At 49.3% G+C, this 14,345-nt stretch overlaps 1 protein-coding gene across 1 annotated transcript; it reads right to left on the bottom strand.

Moving 5' to 3' along the window:
• Nucleotides 1-459: 459 nt before the first annotated feature.
• IGSF10 (immunoglobulin superfamily member 10) lies at nucleotides 460-11,502 on the bottom strand. The gene is made up of 8 exons (XM_030455810.1): nucleotides 11,414-11,502; nucleotides 10,712-10,951; nucleotides 9,330-9,459; nucleotides 8,667-9,057; nucleotides 6,462-8,270; nucleotides 4,104-6,410; nucleotides 2,659-3,541; nucleotides 460-2,444 (listed from the first exon to the last, which is right to left on the bottom strand). The coding sequence occupies exons 2-8, from the start codon at nucleotides 10,897-10,899 to the stop codon at nucleotides 536-538; spliced, it is 7,617 nt and encodes a 2,538-aa protein (XP_030311670.1). The 5' UTR covers nucleotides 10,900-10,951; nucleotides 11,414-11,502; the 3' UTR covers nucleotides 460-535.
• Nucleotides 11,503-14,345: the final 2,843 nt, after the last annotated feature.

The following is a 14,345-nucleotide window of genomic DNA, read 5'->3' as shown; positions in this document are numbered from 1 at the left end:
GAACTGTACCATTAGAAATGTTTCACTGCTTGTTTCACCATTGAATATTTATTTTTAAAAACCCATACAAAATATCCAGACATATTAAGAAGATAATCTGCCTCACAGTAAAATTGGCTCCTTGGTTCCCAGATGCTCTTGGTTTAGTGTGGTCCATGCTCACGATAGTCATGCAAGCTGGACAATGTTAAACTAATATGAAAAAGTCTCTACTGAAGATCTCTAGGTACATTTCCAGAAAGTAATTTTATTTGATACTCAATGTTTGCTGGCAGAGCAAAACTGCCTTAGCTTTCTTTTTATTTAAGTCTGTTTAGTCACTGAAAGAACCAATGCTAGATAATAGCACTAGATCTAATTTCCCCCAGGCCTTCCCTCTCTGGTTTTTTTTTTCCACCCTGTCATTGCAGACTGAAGACTCTGGATATATTTAGGCACTTACATGCCTATGGCTGCCTTTGATTAAACTTATCCCAAGAATGAACTCAGTCCAGCTGCAGACTTTGTTAACAGTCATTCATGCCATTATTTGTTTTCAGATGATGTGAACGTATGTTACTGTGAAGTCACTGCCAAGGTGGTTCCTTGCTGTGCACTTGTACGCCCCAGAATCTGAGGGTTGGGGACTCTGGATGAGTAAAGTCCCATGAGGGAGAAGCAGCTCGCTCCTAGTTGCTTGGCCGTGGTGGCTTGTAGAGAGTACAGAGTGGTCAGGTAATTCCCAGGTGATTTCTGGTTTTGGTATTCCCAGTGCTAAGCAGTGGAGCTGAAGCGCTGCCCCAGGCACCGTGCGCACAGTCTGGAGTGGTCTGGTGGTGATCCGGGGGGGGTAGGCTACAATGAGCACAGGAACAGTCACGGAGGAGTCTCCAGCATCGTTGTGGGCCTTACAGACATAATTCCCCCTGTCATGGATGGTGGCTTCTCGTATCACCAGGGTCCCATTCTCCAGCAGCAGGTACCTCCCGCTGGCCTGTGGCCGCTGCAGGACGTGGCCACCCGGCAGGGTCCAGGCTGTGCTGGGTCTGGGGCTCCCCTCTGACAGGCAGTGGAGCCACAGGGGCTCCCCACTCATGCCCTTCACCACCCCTCCTGGGCGGGTGACAATGTTGGGCTTCTGGGCAAGCTCCAGGATGATCAGCTTTTCGATGTAGCCAACGCTGTTCCTGGCAGCACAGCGGTACTTCCCTGCCCTCTCCCTGTCGGGGCTGTGAATGGTGAGGGTCCCGCTGCTTCCCGTCAGGAACTGGGGAGCCCTGATGCCACTGGGGAACCAGGTGCCATTGGGCAACATCCAGCTCACGTCAGGTGGAGGGTTTCCATCCACAGAACAATTCAGTGTGATTGTTTTCCCAGGTTTTGCTACTATTTTTTCATTGAATGGATTTTTAAACATCGGCCGCCTGAGCATTTCTGACACCTCCAGCTGCACCACCAACATACTCTCTCCCCCATCATTACGTGCCACACAGATAAAATCTGCTGTGTCAGAAGGCCTTATGTTCCGGATCTCCAGGGTCCCGTTCTGGTGTACCACAATCCTGCTCCCATAATATGGAGCTGTTAGGAAAATATTATCAGGCATGATCCACATAATCCGTGGGGGAGGTGTCCCTTCTGCCCGGCAGTCGATGTGTTTCTTGGAGTGCCTCACTGCTGTCACTTTGATGATGGTTTTGTTGGTGTACAGGCCATTTATGATGGGCGGCTTTGCAACAACTTCCAGTTTGTACAATTTTGTGTCATCCCCTCTAGGGTTCCGAGCAACACACATGTATTCCCCGGCATCAAGCAGCTTGGCTTGCCTGACAGACAGGGAGCCATTGATATGCAGGAGGTGTCTGGCTGTTGACGAGGAGATCATGTCACTGGAAGGCAGCAGCCAGAATATTTTGGGCTTGGGTTCTCCAGCAGCTTCACAGTCCAGTAGTGCTGTATCTCCAGCTTTGACTTTAATGGATGTCTTGGAACTGTGCTTTATCTGCGGGGCTGCCGTGACGACCGTGACATGAATCTTCATTTCATCCTTTCCCAGTGTGTTTTGAGCATAGCAGGTGTAATCTCCTCCTTCTGTGACTCCAACTTTGTTGAGATACAGGGTTCCATTGCCAAACAGGACATACCTGCGAGACCTGTGTCCGCTGTCATCTGCCAGCATGGCGTTATTGATCACTGTCCCGTCTGGCAAACCCCAGGATATTTCTGGGGTGGGAGACCCAGAAGCCTTGCAGTCCACTGTGAAATCTTTCCCGTATGGCACCAGTTTCTTAAAATACTGTTTCTGTTCAATCTTGGCTGGTTTCATTGTGATGCTGACTCTCATCAGAATCAGGTCCTCTCCGATTTTGTTTCTTGCAACACACAAGTAGTCGCCTGCATCCTTCTCCGTGGCTGCCTCGATGACCAGGGATCCATTGGGGTAGACGTGGATTCGACTTCCCATTCTGTGGTGGGGGACAAAGAGGAGAAGAATTAGGGAACAAACCTCCAGGGGACAATGCTGAGCACTGAAAGCTCAGATGTTTTACCATGGTTAAATGTTTAAAGGTAAATTTAGTTCCCTGTGTATTGTTTGGATGCTGTAACAGTCTCTTACACAAACAGAATAGACAGCATTTGAAGTTCCAGAGAGGTGGGGGAAAAATAAGAGGCTCCTACCTGTGCCACTGGTCAACAACTGCCTTGGAAGGTAACCTCCAGATGATCCTGGGCTTCGGCTCCCCAGTTGCTGTGCAGTTCAGAAGCAACTTATCCCCAAAATTCAGCTGAGTCATTTCTTGAGAGGCAGTAGCTATCTTTGGAAGTGTATCTTTGTGTTCCACCTCCAGGCTCACCACCCTCCTTTCTGAGCCCGTTGAGCTCGTGGCTATGCACTCGTAGTTGCCGCTGTCAGAAGGGATGAGGTTGCTGAGGTGGAGGGTGCCGTTGGAGAACAGGAACAGCTTTGCCTTTACAAACTGCAGAGGCTTCACCACCGTGCCGTCGAAGAGCACCCAGTGGACAGTGGGCTGAGGGTTCCCTTCTACGGTGCAAGGCAGCCTCAGGTCTTCCCCCGCTCTTCCCTCAACACGTTGTCTCTTCTCCTCCAGAATGGCGGGAGGCGCGGCGATGACCTGCAGCCTCACCACCAGCCGGTCGGTGCCCGCGGGGTTTGTAGCCATGCACGTGTAGAGGCCCCTGTCATAAATGGTGACCTCCTTGATGACAAGGGTGCCATCCGGCTCCAGGCGAACCTTGCCGTTTCCCGGAGAGGACTCGGAGACGCGTGTTGCGTTGGCCAGAACCCAGGAGATGGTGGGAGGAGGCCTGCCCTGGGCTCTGCACTTCACTGCTAGAGCCTTCCCGGAGTGGGCGATGAGGAGGTGCCGGCTGTCCCCGGCGATGCGGGGCGGGTAGGCCACCACCGACAGGGTGGCCAGGAGCCGCGCCGTGCCCTGCGGGTTGGTGGCTGTGCACAGGTACTGCCCCCCGTCCCGCAGCCCTGCCCGGGCGATGGAGAGGGTCCCGTTGGCAAACACCATCCAGCTCCCAGCAGCCTGCCCTGTGGGAGCAAGAGGCAACAGCACGTCAGGGCCTCTCACTTCTGTCCTCATGCACACTTCCTGGAAACGCTTTCCCTAGCCTCGTCTGCTTTGCCCAAATAACTGAGATAAATGAGAGAGACATGATGGTATTTTCCATGTGTGAGCAGAAAGATTTAAAGTGCACCCAAAACTTCGTCCTCAGTAGAGGCAAAGCTGGATGAAGCTTTTTGTGTAGCCACTGCCATAGCAGTGACTAGATGGTTCATTACCACAGGCAGATTTTTCTTTTCACTCGTCTCACTGTTCTGAAATAACAGGTAACATGCAATACATCTTCTCACAGTAAGCACGGAATTATAGTTAATTATAGGTCATATATCAAACCTGTTTGATCATTAGCAATAACTCCAGCACACTTGCTGGGAGTCTCTTTTGTTTTTACAGTTTCAGTGTCCATCTTTTCAGTGATATTTCATGGTACTCTTAAATGAAGCCAAACATGAGTTTGGCTCACAAAGCATCTACCAAGTCACAGGACTATACCAGAGGGTCAGTTCTAGGGAGGTTTATCGAGCATACCTGGTGAGATCTTGGTCCAGTGCACTGTTGGGTGGGGGTTACCAGTGGCCTCACACGGAATAAAAGCATCTGAGTCAGCAAGCACGGTGAAAGCAGCAAATCCCCCTCCCCTTATCCTGGGCTTTGCAAGAGGATTTCTGCTCGGGGAGTCCCAGGCTCTGGGGCTGGGGGTGGTGGGTGTGCTGGGGGCCAGGAGCTGCTGCCGGGGATGGGGGTCCCCCTGTGAAGCCCACGGGGGTCTAGCTGGGGCAGACAGGGGGGTGGGATGCTGCGTGCTGGCAGGAGGGGTGGGTGCAGCCCTGGTCCTGGCTGGGGAGGTGGGCTCTGTGGTGGGGGGTCCCTGCCCAACCCTCGTTGCCATCCTTGGGTGCAGTTTGCCACTGGCTGTGGTGAGGGCTCTGGTTTGCTGGGCAGGTTCTGTCCAAGCTGTTGTGGGTCCTGCACTGGTGTCACCAGAAGGGTCTGAGTGCAGTGGTGTGGTTTGGATGGTGGCAGGGGGGCTCTGGGCAGCATAGCCCTTGAGTGGTGGCCTGGCTGATGGGATGTCCCTCCCTGGGACAGCAGTCACCAACATCTGCGTGGCTGTTGTAGGCACGTCCTGAGGTGCTGCTGGTGTGTCACAGCCCCAGGGTGCTGGCATTTGTGTCACTGAGACCACGCTTACCCTCTCCAGGAGAGGCTTTTCAGGCCCAGGTGGTGATGTGGCTGCTGTCACAACAGGGACAGCTGTGTCCAGTGATGGAATCACCACAGTGCCAGGGCCTCCACTGTTGTCTTGTGCTGAGGTTTTTGGGGGCCTCTTCCTCCTCTGACCTCTCTTTCTTCCCACTCTGAATGTTTTAATTTTGGTGATGGTGGTCTCTCTTTGAGGAGTGATAATAGGTGTAACTGTTGGCTCCACACTTGTTACGTCCATTTCTTTGCTTGCAGGGTTAGGGTACAGCTGTGGTTCTGCAGTGGGAAGATGTTCTGACTTCCCACTTGCATAAGGAATGGGCTTGGTGAAGGACAAGAAACCACTGCTGTGCTCCCCACCTGTTGAAATGGGCATAAAGTGCAAAGGAGACATTCTGGACACGGTTAATGCATGCTGTAGCATGGTTGATACCTCTCTTGTTGGAAATACAGTTGTCTGTTGCTGAGGTAGCTGCTCCTCTTCATGTGCACCATTTCCAAAGAGATGTTCCCCAGCAGTTTTTCCTCTTTGGAAGTTCTTTGCTGAGGTTCTAGGCTTGACACTGGGTGGGGCTGATTCGAGGGCAGACAGTATCTTAGTGCTTATGGTGTGAGCACTTTCTGTTGGAATGTGAGCTGGGGGGGTTGCTGTTGTTGGTTGCCTGATACTAGAAGGCTGGATTCTGTCAGTGTCTGTCTGGACTCGAGCACTGGTCTCTAATTTCCATTGAGGAGTATCTTGTGTGCCTTTTGGAATTAAAAGCATGGCTGTTGTAGTAGCTGTTTGCCTTGCACTGGGTTTGGTTTCCTCTTCCCTGAGGAACACTGTGTTTTGATGAGGATCTGCTGGGGGCTCCAGCAGCATATTCATGGTAGGGGGTGAGGACAGAGGTGCTTCTGTGCTAAATGGGTTCATGGAGCTGCTTAAATTACTTAAGGCTGGTAAATTCAGTACATATTTTGTACTCCATTGAACATTTGCAGGCACAGCTGTACTTCCTCTGACAGATCCTAATCTCCCAAAATTGTATCTGTGTTCTTCTGTACTTGGAATCCATCCTGGTCTAACAATTCGTCTCCTACCAGAAATTTTCCTTCGTCTTCCATGAGGCTGCAGGGCCATGGGTGTGGGAGTTGTAACATCCTGGATAACCTGAATTTGCTGATGAGTACTGATAGTCAAGTCCAGTGGTGGCTTAGCAGTTACTTGTTTCTGAGGACCATGAAAATAAATGTGGCCAAATTCAGGACTTGGTTCATGGACTGTCACCACAGGTATCTGATCATCAGTTTTGGTAGAAATCTTACCAATAGGCTCAGTAAAAGGATGTAGCTTGTTCACTGAGTTTTGGGAAGTGATGAGTATGCTGGTGTCAGTAACAGCTGTCACAGGAGTCATAGATTCAGATTTTAAATGTTGGTTATTACTTTCCCTAGAATAAACCAACTTTTGCCCAGCAGGGAAGAGTGTGGCTGTTCCTCTTGCTCCGTTTGATGCTGTTGATATGCTTATACCATTTGTGGATGATTGGCTTAAATCAGATCTTTCAAATGAATTTGTCATCATAGGTTTTTGTGGCCTTTTGCTGTCAGATGAAGAAGGCTGTGGGAAAGGAGAGGGGAGGGGAGGTGCTGCCTCTGCATCCAGGAGAGATGCTGTCCTGGCAGGGCTGCTCCTTGTGCTCAGCCCAAGCCCTGCAGGTGCCCCCACACCCCCCAGAGCAGACACAGCCACTGTCTCTGCTACTGGTATCATCAGTTCTTCTTCTGGAGACAGGAGATCACCAGAGGATTCCTTCTCATCCCCAGGTACTTTTGAGAACTTGTAGACTTGAAGAGGTGGCTTTGTTGCAACCTCTCCTCGGTTTTCCATGAGTGTTGAGTTTCTCTTTGTTTTTTCCAGCAAGGCTGCCCAGCGCTGCGGATCGGCTCTCCTGGCTGAGGACACAAACTGTCTCCTGTGTCCCCTGAACCTCCTGCCTGTTTTGGCCCCGTAGTGCCTTGAAGCCATTTTTCCATAGCTGTTCCTTGCAGGTGCACTCTCTGCAACCTGATTCCTGGATGCTGAGGGGGCAGATTCCCTGTTAGCTGTGGGGGCAGACGGAGCAGCTGAGGGATGCTCCTGTGTCTCTGCTGAGCCCAGCATTGCATGGCCAGAGCCATCGCCCTCTGCCCATCCTCCCACAGCCACGTGCTTTTTCCTCTGTGTGGTTTCATCCTTTCTAACTAGCACTTGGAAAACCAGCAGATCCACACCATACTGGTTGGCTGCCATGCAGCTGAAGTAGCCACTGTCTCGCTCTGTTACCCCTTGTATCCTCAAAGTACCATTGCCAAAAACCTGTTTGTTTCTTACAGAACGGTGCAGAATCTCAGGCTCAGGTAACACCCAGCTGATGGCAGCATCTGGGACAGCACTGGATGTGCAGGGAAGGTAGAGTGTGCTGCCAGCAAATGTAGAAACCTGGGCTGCATTTGCACTGCTGTGTTCCACCTGGGGGTCCACCACAGTAATTCTGAAGGTGAGAGCATCTGCATCGTTGCCATTTGTGCCTATGCAGTGGTACAGCCCAGAGTCAAAAGTGTCAGCTGTCCGTAACGTGAAGGTTCCAGTCTGAACCACTATGATTCTCCCATCCTCACTGATGTAGGGAGCTCTGACTTTGCTCCCATCAGCCAGTATCCACTCTACTGCAGGAGCTGGGTCTCCCAGTGCTTGGCACTCCAGTTCAACGGTCCCCCCGACTAAAACCGTGTGCTCAGTTTTTGTTTTGTTGTCCCTGGAGATGATGGTCCAGTTAATTCTTGCCTGTTTTATGTCAGCACTGCCCAAAACAACCTGAGCATCTGTGAAGTACTGGATGTGCAGTGTGCTCAGTGTGGTTGCTGTCCTGTCCAGCTGTAATGCTACTTTGCTTTGCATTAACCAGGATGGTTCAGCTTTCAGGTCAGCTTCTACATTGGTAAAAATTTCATCTTTTTCAGAGTAGACTTGTTTATATTTGTAACTAGTAAAAGGTGTGTTAGATGCTAGGGAGCTCCTTTCCAGTGTTAAGGGAGAACTGCTGTACAGTGCCAGTATGCTCCATAGCTGCTGAATATGTTCATAATCAATGCCACACACAAGAAATGTTGAGAATGATGTTTTGAATACTGTGCTGTTGCCATCTTTATCGAGTGAGATGGGAGACATTTCTTTAGGTTTTTGGATGTTGCAAACCAAGTTACCTCGGCTCCCTGCTTGGTCAGTCATGTTCAGAACCATGGTTCCTATAGGAGCCATGAAGTCCTTGGGAGAGATGGTGCTGAAGTCTCCATCGTCTGGCACTGAGAGGTTTTTAATTTTCAGAGAGCTGTGTATGGCTGGCTTCGTGCAGCTCAGAGATGCAGAGGGAACATCCACTAAGCTTTTCCCTTTGTGATTTTTGGGACCTGCGCAAACTGGGCATTGCTGAGCACCAGAACTTCTGTCTTGTTTGCACTTTATAACATCTGAAGGGAAGAAAAATGAGTAAGTTTTTGTGATACAACTTTTAGTCTTAATTAAGACATGTAATTAATTTGCTACCAGCAAATTGCTTTCCTTTATGAAAAATGAACAAATTTTGTCTTGACATATGCTATGAAAACCTAAAGTAACCCAATAATTGGGTGAAACTAATTAAGGATTGTTGCTATTGCAGCTCAGTCAGGTGTCTGTCCCAGTGGTTCTGCACCCTGCAAGGCAGGTTCTTTAACCTCTGTATTCTGACTATGGGCACTGACAAAAATCCTGTCTTTCAGTCTTTTCTGGGAGAACAGATAAAGAAAGGATGGACAGTTATCTAAATCAGAAAGAGTAAGATGCTCTAACAGGATTCAAAAGCAAAGAGAAAGCCTGTGGCTCACCTGGTCTCTGCCTTGCCCATTCTGCAAACCACTGTAGGGTGCAGTCACAGGACCATGGGTTTCCGTGAAGGTAGATGCTCTCCAGCTCAGATAAGGAGGTGAACATTTCTTGTGGTAGTGAAGTCAGCACATTGTCAGACAAATATATGTGCTTTATGAAGGAAATTTTAAATATTTGGCTATAGCACAAAGTGACAAAAGTACCAGGGTGAAGCTGCTGCAGTAGATTTCCTTCCAGATGGACCAACCTCAGTGATGTGAGTCCGTAGAAAACGTTGGGATTTACAAATTCAATTTCATTGTGGTCCATGTGCAACCGTACCAAGCTCTTTAGACCATAAAAAGCATCCTGCTGAAGTTCTCTGACCTTGTTATAACTCATTTTTAAGACCTATTGATGAAAAAGTAACAGGCATATAATATTAACCCACGTTATATCATTATAAAGGTCCTAACAAATTTTGATTGATGATCACTCTGTGCAGTGAAACTAGTTCCACAGAGCAGTAATTGAGTGACAGGAATAAAATCAGGTGGTAGGAGTAATTATTTTTGAATGCAGCGTTAGCTGCAGGAACAAAAGGATGCTTTCTTGTTCCAGCAGTCCATCACAGTGACATAAAAGTCATAACAAAAATTCAGACTAGGTCATTTGTTTCTAACCTGTAATGAAGATAAATCCCTGAACACCTTATCAGGGATTGTATTTATCTCGTTGCTGTGCAGCATCAGTATCTCCAGCTTCTCCAGGCCAGAAAAATCCCTTTCTGTCAGTTTAAGCAAGCTGTTGTAACTGTAACAAACATTTCATCCTGGGGTTAGTCAGACAACTAAACTTCACAAACAGACAAAACAAACAAACAGACAAACAAACAGACAAAACAAAAGCACAGCTCACTGGAAGTTCACAGGCAGCACTTCTGGTAGCTAAGATACAACTTGCAGCCCTGGTAGCACAAAATCCTGTCCCTTCCCTAGGGCAGCTTTCTGCAGACTTTATCCCCCATGGGCAGAGAAAAAATAATGGCACAAATGTGGAGGCAAGATTGCCAGTCTGGGGCTTTGCTCCTGCATGGCAGAGGCTGCCAGCATCTTAATGCCTCTCTCAGCATCAGGCTGACCCAGCAGGGACATCTGGCAGGGACGGAGTGTGGTGCAGGTGGGTTCTGCAGAGTCCTGCAGTCCCTGCCTGCTCCCTGGCTGGGCTCTGCCTCCTGCCCTTTGCAGCTGCACATTCTGAGTTTCATTTCCACTCCACAGGTACCCACAGCTGGTTAGTGCAGAGGAAGCCCCAGCCTGCCCTGGTTTCCATGAGCATACCTGCAGTGGGGGTGGGCTTGGCTAGATTTAAATGTGGAACCAAACATGAAGAGAGCCCTGGACCTGAGGATGCTGTCACACACCCCTGTGTGACCTGGTCAGCTAAGGGACTCTCCTCATGCTGCAGTCACAGCTCTGCCCCGTGGTGACACAGAAATTGGATTGCTTCACCAGTCAATAGACAACCTCTAACCCCCCACAGACAGAACCATTTTGGGGCTGCAGTGTTCAGACAAGTGTTATTTCCCCTAAAAGCATAGACATGAGCACTGTGTGGCATTCTGAAGTCTCTGAAGGTGTTAATGCACATGCTAACATTCCAGCCCACAGTCTGAGCTCTGAACTGTCTTTTCCCAAAAATAATTCTATTTCAGACTCTTTCTGAGTTCCATGTTGCAGATGCAAAATGTTTGAGTAATAGAGAGCAATTAAGTTAATTCAAATGTTTGGGTGATACAGAATAATTCATTTAAGTTCAAAGTTTTTATGACATTCTTACATGCCCTGGGTCACATGCCTAAAATTTCCACTTAGTGTTGGAGGTCTCAGGCGTTGCCCACCGTGCCTGCCACCCCCTCTGAGTACTGGGGAACATTCAGCTCTCCAGATTTATTGCTTTTGGTTAACTTTCAGCCCTGGACCTGGAAACCCCTCGTTATTGCTTTGCAGAGTGTGGAGAGAGAACCGGTCAGAGGGTGTAGGAAGGAGCGCGGTGCTGGACGTACCCCAGGTTGATGCGCTGCACGCCGGGCGGGATGCGCGGGGGGACTGCGGTGAAGTAGCGGAAAGTGCAGTGGAGCTCGGAGGGACGGGGACAGGCACAGAGCCGGGGACAGGCTGTGGTGGAGGGCAGGGCGGCCAGGCAGGCACCCAGCACGGTCCCCAGCCACCAGGCTCTGCCCAGCACCTTCATCCTGCTGGGAAACGCTACACCGGCATCCTCCAGCCCCGAGGGGATCGTGCTCCTGCCAGGGAAGCAGAACACACCCGCACCCCCAGTGACACCCGTGCTGAGATGCTCAGCCTTAAACTAAGAAAAAGATTTTTTTAATTTTTTTTTCAGCTTGAGAGAGAAACCAACCCACAAAACACACCCGAACCTCAACTTTTAGCTCTCTGCAATGATCTAAAACGCTTGTTAATTTAAAGAAACATCCTCACGCTTTCTGTCGGGGGGTGGCTGTGCCCCCCGGGCCGCTGCCGGCAGGTGAAGCTGCGATTCCCGGGGGAGGGGAAGGTGGGAGCCGCTCACCCCGCGGCTCCGCTTGTGCCTGTCCCAATCTGCCGGCGGTCCATCGGCGGGGAGGAGGAACACGTCAGCTCCTTTCTCGCCAGTAATTATTCCCAGTACAATTAACTCATTTCACAGCCCGAGCAAGGAGCCCCCGCCCGCCCCCCCCGGGCTGCTCCGGAGCGGCTCCAGGTACCTGGGGTCCGGGTACCGGGGACGGGATGCCGGGTACCGCGGTCGGGGTGCCGGGGTTCGGGCACCAGCGTTCGGGTCCGGGTCCCGCTGCCGCAGCCCCCGGCACCGCGGGCAAGGCCGGGGGGGTCCGGCAGCGTCCGGCTCCTCCTCCGGGGGCCGGGCTGGGGGTGACGGGGGGGAGGAGGCGCTGGAGGAGGTGACACTGTAAAACTCCGAATTTTGCCCTTTTTTGAGAACAGGTTATCTTCCTTTTTATATCAGATCAGTGCTTCAGCTCCTTGTGTTTGGCTGGCTGGCGTTTATGACAGTGATAAAGCTGATGGATCGCACGTTTCCACCCAAAGTTGTGCTAGAAAAGGTCAGTAGGTACCTGAGCACGGGACTGCCGGGCTACCCAAGGGCTCTTCAGCTGCTGAACTTTACAACTGCATTTTAATTGATGCTTTGATTAATGCCAAAACATTTTATCCTTATGCAGTCAGGATTAGAAATGAAACCTGAGCTCTCTAAACCGCAGGGAATGTCTGCTACATCACTGCTTGCACAGAGTTACAACTCAGGAACTTTGAGTAAAACCCTTGGAACATATTCTTCAACTGGGACAGGTAACAGCAGTTATGGGAAGGTGTTTGTGGCGTGTGGGTGATGTCTTGGCCAGCTAGAACTCCCCTGGAGGTATCCACTGGGTGATGTTTGTTGTCATCTCAGTGGTGTCTGTGTTAAACAAGTAGGAGGCATTAGTTTGGTTCACTGTAGGAGATTATGTCAAGCACAAGTCCCCTGCTTGTGCCACCTGTCACTTCTGGTCTCAGAAAAATGACAAAGCCTCGATTGAGCACTGGCACTAAACTGTGAGCTGACATTTATAGGTGATACCCTGAGAACCAGGAGAACTTGAGAGATCACGTTGTGCCTGGTCCTGCTGAATTCTGTTCCCCTAAGAGATAAAAGAGAGCTGCAGGGCTATCATTAGGCCTGTTTTCTAAATTTTAATTCCAGTCTGAAGGATGAATTGTCTTAATGAGTAATTTTTTTTTTTCTACTAGATTATTGAGGTCAAGCTTTCTGGAGTGACACTTGCTGATGCTGGTTTGTTTGGAAAAAAAAAAGTGGCATTTGAAAACATTTGTACTGTTGTCCATAATTTCTGGTTGAAAAGGGATGGCAGAACATTTTTCCAAAGAGCACATACTTGAAAATTTACATTAAAAAAAAACCCAAAATGAAATGCACACTATACCTTGTCAAAGGTTTAAGAAAAGCATATTAATCTAGGGATACACTATGTGTATTGTCATGAAAACCCAACTCCTACTATGCTTCTGAGAAACAGGGTATTACGTTACAAAAAATACATGGTTTTCCCTCCAGAAGGCTGCTGAAGAACATGTGGAATGTTTTACATTGTAATGTGGTTGTGATTTCATGGAGCAGCCTTATGGAAAATACAGTGGTTAGAGAAACCCAGGCTGGTCTCTCTGTTTTGCTGGCAAATTCTGGCACATGTCTGATATTAAAGGACCTTGCTTTAGATGGAATTCATCACTGGAAAGATCAAGGGAGGATTTTTGTTGAACAAAACTGCATTCTGTCAAGGAAAGTGTAAACTGAGTGGTGCCAGGAGGAGGAATGCTGGATGGGGGAAGTGCTGCTGGGCTGGGTCTTCACCCAGGACTCAGTGTGTGTGAGCAGGTCAGCTCAGTGTGGGAGTGTAAAATTCATCATCCCACACTGCAAAACCCAGATCTTCATGCAGGCAGAGCCATCGTTACCATCAAGGGGCAGTCTGGGCCCTGGGGCTGGGCTTGGTGTGTTACATCTGTCACCTTTGCTTACACCTCTGTGTCCTTGGGGAAAGCCAGGCCCACAAAGGCAAAGGAGCACAGACTTCTCCAGTGCAAACACTAATCCCAGGCTGGAGTTCATCCTTTGATGCTCTTATTTTGCTTTTCAAATTTTTTTTTTGTCTAGTTTAATGATCATTTTCTCTTTCTTTACCCTCAGCATGAACTAGTCAGCACAAAATGACAATGGTGGGGCAGCAGCAGAGTGAAGGGGAGCTGCCTGTGGCTTGTGCACATCAGAAGCTTTTACATGAGGCTTGTGGATCTTCAGGTCTATCATCAGCTTCCTTCAAACAGATTGTGATGGGGGTGAGTCACAAGGCTGGGATCTTAAAGGAGAAAGTGGGTGATCCCTTTATTTACAGGAGTCAAAAGAAATTCCATGAAGAGAGCAGGACCCAATTTAAACACCACCATGCATCAGTGTCAGCAAAAAAAACTTGGTTGGGCAATTCTAATCTGAACAGTGGACCTGAGTTACATATATGCTTTTCCTTTGAATGATGCTTGGGGTTTAATTTATTCTTGCATTGAAGACAGTGGCTGTTCCCCCCCATGGGGGGCTGGTCTGGCTGTCAGTGCTCCAGGTGGCTCAGCTCCCTTCACACAGCCTTCCCACTCTGACTCGTTTTATTCCTCCTCATGCTTTCATCCACACTCACTCCTCTGCTGTGGCCTGAGAGAGGCTGATCTGATTTCAGTGACACTATAGCAATGTGAAAATCTTACCAGGAGGCAATAAGGTTCTTCCTTAAGCTGCTGAGTGTGTCCAGCACTAGAGACTAGAATCCAGGGGGAAACAGGCTGTTCCACAGCTAGGGACAGCTACACCAGGCAGCTGGTCCTGTTAAATACCTGCTGCAGGGTGATGGGCATTGCCACGTAGGGTCTGAGCAGAGAAAACAGACTCAGTTGGTGTAGACTTTACCCAGATTTCTGGATTTATTTTTTTTTTTTTTTGCTAGATTTCTGGAACCAGCTGAGCTAAAAACCTCTCTTTGTGAAGTTACCACCTCCTGGCATCCATGCTGATTCTGCTCAGCTCTTTGGGATGCTCTGGAAAAGATTAAGCCGTGTCAGTTGTGTGTC

Source organism: Calypte anna, chromosome 9 (assembly GCF_003957555.1).
Source record: "Calypte anna isolate BGI_N300 chromosome 9, bCalAnn1_v1.p, whole genome shotgun sequence".
In the NCBI taxonomy this organism is placed as follows: Eukaryota; Metazoa; Chordata; class Aves; order Apodiformes; family Trochilidae; genus Calypte; species Calypte anna.
The sequence above is the reverse complement of the archived record's forward strand: the minus strand, read 5'-3'. Positions and strand labels throughout refer to the sequence as shown.

Excerpts from the sequence above, each read along its gene's own strand:
- IGSF10 (XM_030455810.1), bottom strand. The coding sequence starts at position 10,899 with ATGAAGGTGCTGGGCAGAGCCTGGTGGCTGGGGACCGTGCTGGGTGCC. Across the intron at positions 9,058-9,329 it reads GGGATTTATCTTCATTACAG|GTCTTAAAAATGAGTTATAA; the intron begins GTTAGAAACAAA and ends TTTCATCAATAG. Across the intron at positions 3,542-4,103 it reads CTGGACCAAGATCTCACCAG|GGCAGGCTGCTGGGAGCTGG; the intron begins GTATGCTCGATA and ends TTGCTCCCACAG.